Source organism: Pleurodeles waltl, chromosome 3_2 (genome assembly GCF_031143425.1).
Source record: "Pleurodeles waltl isolate 20211129_DDA chromosome 3_2, aPleWal1.hap1.20221129, whole genome shotgun sequence".
NCBI lineage: Eukaryota > Metazoa > Chordata > Amphibia > Caudata > Salamandridae > Pleurodeles > Pleurodeles waltl.
Genome location: NC_090441.1, coordinates 101,610,469 through 101,623,757, shown reverse-complemented (window position 1 = coordinate 101,623,757; position 13,289 = coordinate 101,610,469). Strand labels below are relative to the sequence as shown.

The 13,289-nt window shown below is 40.8% G+C and overlaps 2 protein-coding genes across 9 annotated transcripts in view; one reads left to right on the top strand and one right to left on the bottom strand.

The window, feature by feature from the left end:
• Window positions 1–13,289, top strand: part of TAF1D (TATA-box binding protein associated factor, RNA polymerase I subunit D) — a 164,244-nt gene that overhangs the window by 67,427 nt on the left and 83,528 nt on the right. The window contains exon 1 of one of the 7 annotated variants that reach the window (XM_069226920.1): window positions 4,670–4,770. The exons of the other annotated variants lie outside the window; for them this stretch is intronic. The gene's annotated coding sequence lies outside the window, so the exon portion shown is untranslated. Of the gene's footprint in view, window positions 1–4,669; window positions 4,771–13,289 lie in introns of those variants that run through there. 7 annotated transcript variants of the gene reach the window in all.
• LOC138286545 (ester hydrolase C11orf54 homolog) overlaps window positions 1–13,289 on the bottom strand; it is a 40,556-nt gene that overhangs the window by 24,691 nt on the left and 2,576 nt on the right. The window contains exons 1-3 of one of the 2 annotated variants that reach the window (XM_069226922.1): window positions 4,599–4,709; window positions 2,830–2,928; window positions 1,376–1,449 (exon numbers count right to left, since the gene is read on the bottom strand). In XM_069226922.1, the coding sequence (XP_069083023.1) occupies window positions 1,376–1,449; window positions 2,830–2,928; window positions 4,599–4,656 (231 nt within the window). In that variant the 5' untranslated portion in view covers window positions 4,657–4,709. Of the gene's footprint in view, window positions 1–1,375; window positions 1,450–2,829; window positions 2,929–4,598; window positions 4,710–13,289 lie in introns of those variants that run through there. The other variant, XM_069226923.1, reaches the window with a different exon arrangement.

Below are 13,289 nucleotides of genomic sequence, written 5' to 3'. Positions count from 1 at the left end.
TCGGGTTGAGGATGGAGTCAAGCTCAACTCCCAGTCCTACTGCCAGTTCCTGGAAGACACCTTCTTCAAGCAGTGGTACAGGAAGAAGTCTGCATCCTTCAAGAAAAACATGATTTTCATGCAGGACAATGCTCCATCACACGCGTCCAAGTACTCCACAGCGTGGCTGGCAAGAAAGGGTATAAAAGAAGGAAATCTAATGACATGGCCTCCTTGTTCACCTGATCTGAACCCCATTGAGAACCTGTGGTCCATCATCAAATGTGAGATTTACAAGGAGGGAAAACAGTACACCTCTCTGAACAGTGTCTGGGAGGCTGTGGTTGCTGCTGCACGCAATGTTGATGGTGAACAGATCAAAACACTGACAGAATCCATGGATGGCAGGCTTTTGAGTGTCCTTGCAAAGAAAGGTGGCTATATTGGTCACGGATTTGTTTTTGTTTTGTTTTTGAATGTCAGAAATGTATATTTGTGAATGTTGAGATGTTATATTGGTTTCACTGGTAATAATAAATAATTGAAATGGGTATATATTTTTTTTTGTTAAGTTGCCTAATAATTATGCACAGTAATAGTCACCTGCACACACAGATATCCCCCTAACATAGCTAAAACTAAAAACAAACTAAAAACTACTTCCAAAAATATTCAGCTTTGATATTAATGAGTTTTTTGGGTTCATTGAGAACATGGTTGTTGTTCAATAATAAAATTAATCCTCAAAAATACAACTTGCCTAATAATTCTGCACTCCCTGTACATGTTTAAATTAAAAATGCTTTTAATATGTTAAATACAATGAAAATGTTTTATCTGTATATATTTTTAACATTAAATTAAATGCTTTTATATGTTTAACTATTCTAACTGTCTATTTAACAGACTAGCTTTTTGGTAGAGTCTTTGCTTTTGGAGAAGGATATGCAGTGAGGGATTCAGCCACTTCTCCATCTTTAGTTTAACAACAACTACCAATTTGCTAATGAGGTGCTAGGAGATGGACAAACTAAACAGAACTCTTTGCAAGCCATGTACCTATCCACTGTTCCTTGCACTGTCCAGTCTGTGAGCGAGTTGTTGCAAAGAAGTCTGCAGGGGTTGCAAAGTGCAATACAGAAATATCTGCTTTGACGACTTCTAAATGACCTCCTAAGTTAATTCTGGGGCTTCCATGCTTCTACCTCTATGGAGCAGCTGATCTCTGACACTGTGTCATATTGCCCCCATAGAAATTAGATGCACTACCGATTCACCATAGATAACTTCTTCTACAAATATTTCAGATAGTAGAAGTACTTATATAGTTAATCACATTGGTGCATAGCGGAATTTCAACACTTGTTACAAATCCATTATGAACATAATAACTCACTTTGTCTTTGCGCACAATTGGAATCATGTTCCTATCACCTCCCACATCTGCAATTCTAGGACTTCCACAAATCCCTTGAAAACACAAATAATAATTACATAATTTGTTAGCAGAAGAAGCAGTCCATCATGACACTAGTTTACAGTTTTCCTGTAAATTCTAAATAATCTCCTGTCAAACTGATATATTCTGCTCCATTTAGCTACTCGGCCACAGCTTAGACTTTTCTGTTCATTTCCTCACTTTGACCACCAGTCCGATCTTTATTATATAGGCATCAATACAGAACTAAGCATATTTCGTTTAGTTATTTCTTCCAATATTATATCATTGGGTTCAGCAACCACTCACCAACAATTAGCACAACAGATTTATTGTAGAATTTTAAGGACCAGCTGCAAGACATTTTGGTTTTGATTGTAGTTAGTTTGAGATTTTTATAGTGAAGAAATGCATCATCATGACTGTGTATTTCAAGCTTTCAGAAAACCTGGTAAAACAATAGACTGGCTTGCTTAGTATTATATGAAAAGCACGGTTTGACGAAAGGAACCAAAACTACACTGTATGGTTCTGTTCGAGTACAGTACACTAGTTAAAATTCTTAGAGACACACAAATCCATCAACGGATTTGTATGCAAGGAAAATCTTAATTTAGGAGACACAAATCCACTCATGCATGCTCAGTGGTTTTAGGCGATGCACAGCCATAAAATTTGCAATTGGGTCACGGGACAGCATTTACTGTCCTCCGGTTCCACCATAAATGCAGAAATTCCTTGTTGATGGGAGTGAAGCTTACATTGATACAGTCATGGTAGACGTTGTGATTGATAATGCTTTTTTACAACCCAAGTCCATTTTTTTAGTCTAAACCTTTTTTAATGAATAAACTTACATTTGTATTTTGGATTATAATTTTCTTTATGTTAAAAACTTTAAAAAACACCAATCCAATTTCACAAATGACACCAGACAAAATCTGCTTTGCAAAATTGGTGTACTTTTTGTTTAACAACTTTTCCAGTAGTCCAAAGGCATTCAATTCATATGATGGTTTGAAAGTGGACATTCACTTTTGACCTCCCATCTGTCTGGGTGATTGACACCAAACTTGTCAAACACACTTCACCAGGCTAATCTATGATTTAGGGTGGTGTGGTGAAAATTGTTCCAAAGGGGGGGCTACGTAACAGGACATGAAATTTCTTCTTTATGAAAGGTGGGATTCAGTCTAAAAATAGAGTGATCGTGTGCTCTTTAATCTGATAGTTATTCTGTGCTCCAGATCATGCCACAACTGTGTATAGCAGTATGTTGTAACAGAAGCTTCTGATATTTGTATGAGGGTAACAGAACGTAATAAAACATTTGCACAGACAAGCTTGTGAAAACATGCAGAAATAGTACAACGTTGCCATGAGGAGGAAGAATATAATTCTATAATCTTTACCTTTTACTGGAAAAGTAAATGGTTTTTCTGTCAGATCAGGACATTCAACAACTGAGACCATCACATCTGTAAAAGTCTTCTTTAAACCTTTCAGTAGTACTGAAGATACAAATTGTACAAAATCGGTAAGACTTACAACACACCACACATGTGCATTTAATTGTGCAAAACATAAGTGAGACCATACGTATGAATGCTTAGTTTATCTGAAACTTTACCCCATAAAAAGGAAAACTGTCATATCTTCTGGCATACCAATTTTAAACAAATGCAATTTAGAAACTTATGAAACATGTACTATAATTCACAACTGTTAGTACAATATAGTTTCTCACTGAAAAGGTATGAATAAAATAATTTACATCTTCCTAGCTGGCAGTCACATCATAGTATGAACTGTGCAAACAACTGGGTATATATGTTGTACATCATGTATGCTGGCTTGATGTAACATTAGTTCTGCAACTGAGTATATGTGTGATTTTAACATATGTTTCTTCTAGTTTTAGTCCATAGAATTTTCGCAGCTTTCAATTGAGCTACAATTTCAGATGAATGTTGTTAAAACACACAAAGAAACGCAAACCTTTCATTTTCTTGGATGTAGTGTAAAACTGGTTGTGTGTGTGTGCAGACTGCCTCTCTATGGAAGGTTGTAATTTTTCCACTTGGTATGAAATTGATAAATTAAGGTAAAATCCTTCAGGAAAAGTCCTCCTTATAATATGTCTCTAACCTGCTACGGTTCGTATTCTCATTTTATGTTTTTTTTTTATGTGTACAGTGCAGTTTCTGCATTAACTTTGTCATTTATTACTCAACATTAAGAAATCAGTGACTGTGTTTTGGTTTCTGAATGTTCCATGCTTTTGAGCTTATTTCACCCAGCATTAGCAGAAACAATGCCTCTTAAAAAATCTGGTTATTGCAGTGCCAGTATATCAGTCAGTTACATTTTGCTTGAATTCTGGTTTTGGGAGGACAAGAGGGGATGAAGGCATACAATCTATGGTTTATTCTAGAAATCCTTGATTTTAGCAAGTATGTTAAGAATGCAAAGCTATGTTTATACAAACACATAGGTTGATCAATTTCAGGGCTCAGTGATACCCGTCTTTAAAGAAAAAATGATGTTCACACTCATGCAGTTGCGGTTTGGCCTAGATATTTTGGTTTTAATTTGGTGGTCTTGAGGAGGAGAGCTAGAACTGGTTCTTGAACATATGCTGTGGTGGTGGGATTCAACATACACCACAAAGTCTTTCTATAGCATTGAAGTCACAGATATTCCACATTGGCACTGCCCATTCACCTCACCTTTTTTATCTGGTTGGAGGAAGTGACCGGGTTGACTGGGATGTAGAAGGAGAGTAAATGAGCTGACAGTTCCTCATTGAAATAAATGTCTAAAATTATCTAACGTTTATCACAAAACTAATTAAGCAGATATTCTATGCATTAGATGTTGATTAGTAACTCATGACATAACAAACGCTCAAATTGTCTAAATGGAGTAACAGTTCGAGGATATTAAGTATCATTGCAGTAAGACATGTATATATAAATACTGTCACAAATTGTGAGCAGTTGGTAAGTATGGACAACTTTTGAATTCCAGGCAAATCACCTTTGAATAGTTGGTTTAAGAAGTTTAATTATTGCAGGTTAGTCATCTATTTATCTTTTTTGATGTCAGTTTTTCAACTTGGGAAACCTATATTCTCTGCATTTATAAAGTCTATTTGTAGTCATTGTGGAAAATTGCTTACCCCCTGCCAGCTCTTGCAGGCTTGGCACATGTAAAGTTAGTGTCACCATGTCTGACATTCTGAACCCCACAGGCCGGGACAGTGACCTGGATAGTACACACTATTTCCTGGAGTACTGGCAATTTGTCAGGGCCAGAACTGCAAATTGCATGTGACCTGTGGATGAATGAAAGTAAGTAAGATGAATTATTACTTGGAAATGGCTGCCTGAAATATAAATATAATTTAACAGTATAACTAATATGACAATGTTGGTATCATTGGTCATCAATGACATTTTGATTTTCTTTACACTCCACAACCCATGCAGTTCCTTGCCCTGACCTATCAGAACCACCTAACTAATATTCAGATAGTTTGGGAGGACATGTACATGATTCTGGGGGAGTTTGCACTAACTTTGTCTTCTGGCCCACCTCATTGAGACTGTTCTAGAGGAGTCTTCCAGTGCTCACCTTTCTAGACCATAGTATAGTAGAGCTGTAGATGTATCACTCTGCTACCAAGTGTTGAGCATATACCCAGGAGAAACCGATATCCAGGACACCCCATCTCCTTGTTTCCTTTTTTATTTCAAAATCAAATTAATTTTTCACATGAAGAATCATTTTTGTACGGTACATCAATTTCTGCAATTCAACAACAACACTCGTGGTGATCTGCTGACTGCAACACTGTCTTCTGATTACCAGACAGGCCATGTAGTCTCAGCAGAGAAACCTCTGAAGAGGCACTGTGGGAGACTGGCACAGGGTCAGTGGATCCACAGTAGCCTGAATTTGAGCCCTCATTCATCTTGAATTGGGGAGATAAAGCAAAAATAGAAAGGGCCTCAATTATATATTGGCAGATGGCCTGTTGTTACGCCAGGGTTACTGAGTGAATTACTTTGTTGCCCTGGTGGAGCGACTGCCAGACAAACTTATAAATTACCTTCATGTTGGCAGTCATTTATAAAGCGTTGGCAAGAACCGCCATCACCAGAAGTTCATATCAATGCATTTTTCTGCATGGTGCAGAGCTGCATCAGCAGGGTGGAGTCCTGCACCATACAACTTTCTTTTTTTAATTTTAAAGAGAAAATCCCGAAACCTGATTTTACTTTTAAAAATAAAATTACAGTGCCCTCCTTACAATGAGAACACTTTCCCATGGCAAGGGGAGCATTTAGCAGTTTTCTCTGCCCCTTGCCACCAAGGATTTCCAGGTACTGATGTGCAGTGAAAATCGACCTGTTATTCTGCCCATCTAAATTAGGTGGTTGGAATGACAGGTCAGCCTCCGACCGCCCTTATTCCACCGGGATGTCAGAGGAGATTAATCACAGCAAAGACTGAGCTGTCTCTGCAGTGATTAACCCTAAGATCCACCTGCATTTAAATTCTGCGTGTAAAAGCATTCTTAACAGTGAGGATACTCCATCACTGTTGCAACAGAGTATTCTTACCACCAAAAATTAAATAGGTCCCTAAATTGTCGCAGTCTGGGGGTTCTTCATTTAGGTTGGCCTGGGGATGGTTGGTCTGTACTCTGACTTAGAATGTGTTACATTCTAAACGCATTCCAAATGTGTTTAGAATGTGTCACCATTGGAATGTGTTTAGAATGTGTCACCATTGGAATGTGTTTAGGTTGGAATGCTGTCAGTGGCTGAGAGGGAGCTGAGGCAGCAGGATCTCTTTGAAGGGGTCTCTACATTTCACTCATTAAACTAACCTTGCAGCTTAAAGCTTGTGTAGATTTTCTATCATAACAAACGTTTCATGTACTTATCAGGGCAAGGAGGAGGTGGTTCATCATGTTCATGAACTGTTTACTGTACATGTTGTATAGACGTAAATTAAGATTAGCAAGCATCAGGATGCTGTTTTTTTCCTCTCAAGTGCAAACTGGCATGGAAATGGGTCCCTTTCCTGAGAGGACTTTCTTCTTCTGTAAGATCTGCTCACTGTTTACTCGCTTTGTGTCTGTGTGTCTGAGATGTGCATTCTGCTGGTGAACTAGATAAATTTGCTTATAGGAAATTGGGTGGATTTACTGATAGACTAGTACCTCTAAAAGTGCAATAGGGCTGGGAAGTCTGACAGGGCCTGACGTAATTGTCTGCACCATTTTGGCCTCCTAGATACACCTGCCCGTTGACAGAATTTTTGATTTTTCATTAGTCCAGCTTTCTGAAGGTCAGTGTGTTCAGTGTTTGAGTGTGACATGGTGCATGCAGGTATTCATCGTTGGAGTAAAACAGGCGGACTCACCTACAAGGAAATCATTAGATTCCCAGTCAGGCCAGTGCCCTTGAAATGCCAGTGCTGGTAGGGAACTAGTCCAATGCAATTCATTCCACCACCACCCTTCTGACTTTTCAATGGTTGTAGCCCAATGTTTTGCAAACTGTGTGTCGAGACCCACTGGTGGATCGCAATCTGATTTTTGTTGAGTCATGAAAGTCAGAGCAATAAATGAAGATGCCTTTAAAATCTGTGTTTAACTTGTCACATTTGCTGTGATTCAAAGACAGAGGTCAAATGTCGGGCAGCTTTACACTTTTAACATGGGGATTGGTATTTATCTTCTTTCTCGGACTGGAAAGTCAGAGGAATTTTCAATGTGGATTATATGTCAATGTAGAATGTTGTTTTTGTAATACACAACAAAATGTAACTACCTGTAAATTAATTGTAAGCATCCCGCAAAAGAAAGCAAAAATGAAGCACTTTTTTGTAATTCTGAAGTGTGTGTAAACAGATTTTAAAAAAATCAAAACATATCAAGACACTTACGTGGCGTCACACAAATGTAAAGTATTCACAGAAAACCGATATCCACACATTGGGTGGTATATAGTGTTATCAGTAATCTGTATGCCTGTGCAAATTTAGCGGCCATTTCAATGGACAATGTGCTTTTTGTAAGTGACTGTGCGTTTCCACACAATGCTTTAGTTACATTCAAAAATCGCCCCACCTTGTGTCTATTAAAGGTAGGCGGGTTGTGAAAGTTTGCTTTTTTAAAAACTAAAAAAGTTGTGGTTCTAAACAGTTGGGGAACCATTGCTCTAGCCTTTTGAGGAAAGTATTGACGTCTTGCTGTTAAGTTTGCATTTTGCACCAGCCTGGCAGAACATGTTATAGTTGTGGTTGACAAAGGTAACATTGGCAATCCATTTATTTTGTTTATTGTATAAACCATAGAAATTCAGTAGTTACAGTGGAGAAGAGTGGCACAATGGTTAGAGCAGTAGACACTGATGCAGAGATCTGGCCTGGGACCAGGGTTCAATTCCCACCTTGGCGGGTCTTGTGCTCAATTCCCTTGGACCAGATAATTCTCGCCTCTGTGCCTAATCTAATTAATGTGTCCCGCTCTGTAACTCTGGGCAATAGCTTGCTTAATCTCCACAGCGGCCCTCACAGCGCTTGGATGCCTGGCTTCACCCTGGGGCTGTCCAGGAGCGGGCACTTCACAGGGAAAAGCCAGGAGGGGTTCCACAGTGGTATGTGTACAGCGCCTTGAGACCCTAACGGGTGAGTAGGGCGCTATACAAGTGCAAAGTTTACAGTTAGTTTTTTTAAGTAACCATAACTCGCGCCTTCTTGATGCACAGCTAATTTCTCCACATATTATATCATTAATGACATCTTGTATGGCATCTTTGATATTATATTGTTTTTTTTATGCCATCGGGTTCGGACGTGTTCCTTTTCGCTCCGTGTTTCGGTTCGGAAAGTTAGTTAGAATCTCGGAAAATTCGACGGTATTGTTTGCGTTCGGTATCGGGTTAGTTACTACAGATCGACACCGACTTTTGAAGAGCTCCGGTGGCTCTTTGGTTTTTTTTTCGATCCCCCGTCGGGGCCTGGTCGGCCCGGCCACGTGTCTCTTCAAGGCTGATGGAACGGACCCCTTTCCGCTTCTGCTCAAAATGTCACAACAAATATCCGTATACAGATCAGCACCTGGTCTGTAACTTGTGTTTGTCTCCAGAACACAAAGAAGATACTTGTGAAGCCTGTCGAGCGTTTCGGTCGAGGAAGACATTAAGAGACCGAAGAGCAAGAAGACTGCAAATGGCGTCGGCGCCGACAGGACAAAGGCATTTGGAGGAGGAAGAGGAAAGCTTCCATCCAGGAGTCGGACTCAGAAGAGCTCGATCCCGAAGAAACGCCGAAAACCGTGAGTAAGACGTCGAAACATAAAACACACGAGAAGAGCACAAAAGCCCAGGGGACGCCACCGCCAACAGGCCATGGCTTAACCCGAAAAATAGGTGACCGTTCATCGGCACCGAAAAAGGGCACGCTTGTGTCGAAGTCATCCGACTCCGGTCGAGATACCGGTACACAGCAATCTCGAGCCCGAGACAGCGGCTCCGAGCAAGTTCGGCACCGAGACAGCGGCACCGAAATGGGTAGGCACCGAGAGATCACGACGCCGAAAATATAGAAAGTGTCGTCTGAGCCGAAAAAGGCTACCGAAAAGGTTTCCATTCCGAAACATCCAGCCTCGGAACCAAAATCAGGTTCCTACATAGAGGAACAGGGATTGTCCTCCCAAATGCAAGGGCATAAATTCGGACAAGAACTAGAATCAATGGAGCCAGACTACACTCAAAGGAGGCTCCACATTCAAAAGGACACAGGGAAGATAAGCACTCTTCCACCAATTAAAATGAAAAGAAGACTTGCCTTTCAAAATAAGGACAAGCAGCCACAGGCAAAGGTGGCAAGACAGACAACTCCGCCACCATCTCCACCACCATCAATACACACATCACCGGTAGTCACTCCACCACTGATGCAATCCCCAACGCATACTGCAGTGAGTCAGGACGATCCCGACGCATGGGACCTTTATGATGCGCCAGTATCGGATAACAGCCCAGACTGTTACCCAGCAAGACCGTCCCCACCTGAGGACAGTACATCTTACACGCAGGTGGTCTCAAGGGCAGCAGCTTTCCATAACGTCACCTTGCATGCAGAACCAATTGAGGATGACTTTTTGTTTAATACACTATCCTCCACTCACAGCCAATACCAGAGCTTACCTATGCTACCTGGAATGCTAAAACACTCCAAACAGGTGTTTCAGGAGCCTGTGAAGGGCAGGGCCATAGTACAAGCCACCGCCTACAGACCCTGTGTATATCCCGCAACAATTAACACCAGACTCTGTGGTAGTAGGGGCAGCTCGCAAGAGAGCAAACTCTCACGCCTCAGGAGATGCACCACCTCCAGACAAGGAGAGTCGCAAATTTGACGCTGCAGGGAAAAGGGTTGCCGCACAAGCAGCAAACCAATGGCGTATTGCCAACTCACAAGCACTTCTGGCAAGATATGATAGGGCTCATTGGGACGAAATGCAGCATTTCATAGAACACTTACCCAAAGAGTTCCAAAAAAGGGCACAACAAGTGGTGGCGGAAGGACAAAGTATCTCAAATAATCAGATACGGTCAGCAATGGATGCAGCAGATACAGCTGCGAGGACAGTAAATACTGCAGTAACAATAAGGAGACACCCATGGTTGCGTACATCAGGATTCAAGCCGGAAATACAACAAGCCGTGCTGAATATGCCTTTTAATGGACAGCAGTTGTTTGGGCCGGAGGTGGACACTGCTATACAAAAAATAAAAAAAGACACTGATACGGCCAAAGCCATGGGCGCACTCTACTCCCCACAGAGCAGAGGCACATTTCGCAAAACACAGTTTAGAGGGGGTTTCGAGGACAAGCTACAGAACCTACAACCTCACAAACAAGGCCCACTTATCAAAGTCAATATCAGCGGGGAAGTTTTCGGGGACAATATAGAGGGGGTCAATTCCAAAAGAATAGAGGGAAGTTCCAAAGTCCCAAGGCTCCTCAAAACAAGCAGTGACTTTCAAGTCACAAATCCCCAACACATAACACCTGTGGGGGGGAGACTAAGCAAAGTTTACAAACATTGGGAGGAGATAACAACAGAGACTTGGGTACTGGCAATTATCCAGCATGGTTATTGCATAGAATTTCTCAGATTCCCTCCAAACGTTCCACCAAAAACACACAATATGTCAAAACAACACATGGATCTTCTAGGACTAGAGATCCAGGCATTACTAAAAAAAGGAGCAATAGCATTAGTACCAATTCAACAGAAAGGAACAGGAGTTTACTCTCTGTACTTTCTCATACCCAAAAAGGACAAAACACTGAGACCTATATTGGATCTCAGAACATTAAATGCCTACATCAAATCAGACCACTTTCACATGGTGACATTACAAGACGTAATCCCACTGCTCAAGCAACAAGACTACATGACAACACTAGACCTAAAGGATGCATATTTCCATATACCAATACATCCTTCACACAGAAAGTACCTAAGATTTGTATTCCAAGGGGTACATTACCAATTCAAGGTGCTGCCATTCGGAATAACAACTGCGCCAAGAGTTTTTACAAAATGCCTGGCAGTAGTAGCTGCGCATATCATAAGGCAGCAAATACATGTGTTCCCATACCTAGACGATTGGTTAATCAAAACCAACACACTAGAACGGTGTTTACAACACACAAAGTACGTCATAGAAACCCTACACAAACTAGGTTTTTCAGTCAACTACACAAAGTCACACCTTCAGCCTTGTCAAACACAGCAATATTTAGGGGCAACAATCGACACAGCAAAAGCGATTGCCACTCCAAGTCCACAAAGAGTACAAGCATTTCGCAATGTAATACAGGCCATGTATCCAAACCAAAGAATACAAGTCAAAATAGTAATGAAACTCCTAGGCATGATGTCTTCATGCATAGCCATTGTCCCAAACGCAAGATTGCACATGCGGCCCTTACAACAGTGTCTAGCATCACAATGGGCACAAGCACAGGGTCAACTTCTAGATCTAGTGTTGATAGACAGCCAAACATACACCTCGCTTCAATGGTGGAACAATATAAATTTAAACCAAGGGCGGCCTTTTCAAGACCCAGTGCCTCAATACGTAATAATTACAGATGCCTCCAAGATAGGGTGGGGAGCACACCTCAATCAACACAGCATTCAGGGACAATGGGACTCACGGCAAAGACAGTTTCACATAAATCTCTTAGAACTATTGGCAGTATTTCTAGCGTTAAAAGCATTTCAACCAATAATAAGCCACAAACACATTCTTATCAAAACAGACAACATGACAACAATGCATTACCTAAACAAACAGGGAGGAACACACTCAACACAGTTGTGTCTCCTGACACAAAAATTATGGCATTGGGCGATACAGAACCACATTCGCCTAATAGCACAGTTCATTCCAGGGATACAGAATCAATTAGCAGACAATCTCTCTCGGGATCACCAACAGATCCACGAATGGGAGATTCACCCCCAAGTACTGCACACTTACTTCCAAAATTGGGGAACACCACAAATAGACCTGTTTGCAACAAAAGAAAACGCAAAATGCCAAAACTTCGCATCCAGGTACCCACAGGATCAGTCTCTGGGCAATGCGTTATGGATGAGTTAGTCAGGGATATTTGCATACGCTTTTCCCCCTCTCCCACTCCTTCCATATCTAGTAAACAAGTTGAGTCAAAACAAACTCAAACTCATACTCATAGCACCAACTTGGGCAAGACAACCTTGGTACACAACACTACTAGACCTCTCAGTAGTGCCTCATATCAAACTACCAAACAGACCAGATCTGTTAACTCAACACAATCAGCAGATCAGACACCCCAATCCAGCATAGCTGAATCTAGCAATTTGGATCCTGAAGTCTTAGAGTTCGGACATTTAGACCTTACACAAGAATGTATGGAAGTCATAAAACAACCTAGAAAACCAACCACTAGACATTGCTATGCAAATAAGTGGAAAAGGTTTGTTTATTATTGCCATAATAATAAAATTCAACCCTTACACGCATCTGCTAAAGATATCGTAAGCTACTTGCTACATTTGCAAAAGTCAAAACTAGCTTTTTCATCCATTAAGATACATCTTACCACAATTTCAGCTTACCTGCAAATTACCCACTTATCTTCACTGTTTAAAATACCAGTCATAAAGGCCTTTATGGAAGGCCTAAAAAGAATTATACCACCAAGGACACCACCAGTTCCTTCATGGAACCTCAACATTGTCTTAATACGACTCATGGGACCACCTTTTGAGCCCATGCACTCATGTGAAATGCAATATTTAACATGGAAAGTTGCATTTCTAATTGCCATCACATCTCTAAGAAGAGTCAGTGAAATCCAAGCATTTACCATACAAGAACCATTTATTCAAATACACAAGCATAAAGTAGTTCTACGGACAAATCCAAACATTTTACCAAAAGTCATATCACCGTTCCACTTGAATCAAACAGTAGAACTACCAGTGTTCTTCCCACAGCCAGATTATGTAGCTGAGAGAGCACTGCATACATTAGACATCAAAAGAGCGGTAATGTACTACATTGACAGAACAAAACAAATTCGGAAAACAAAACAATTATTTGTTGCTTTCCAAAAACCTCATACAGGAAACCCAATTTCCAAACAAGGCATTGCTAGATGGATAGTTAAATGCATTCAAACTTGTTATCTCAAAGCAAAAAGAGAACTGCCTATTACAGCGAGGGCACACTCAACTAGAAAGAAAGGTGCTACCATGGCCTTTCTAGGAAACATTCCAATGACT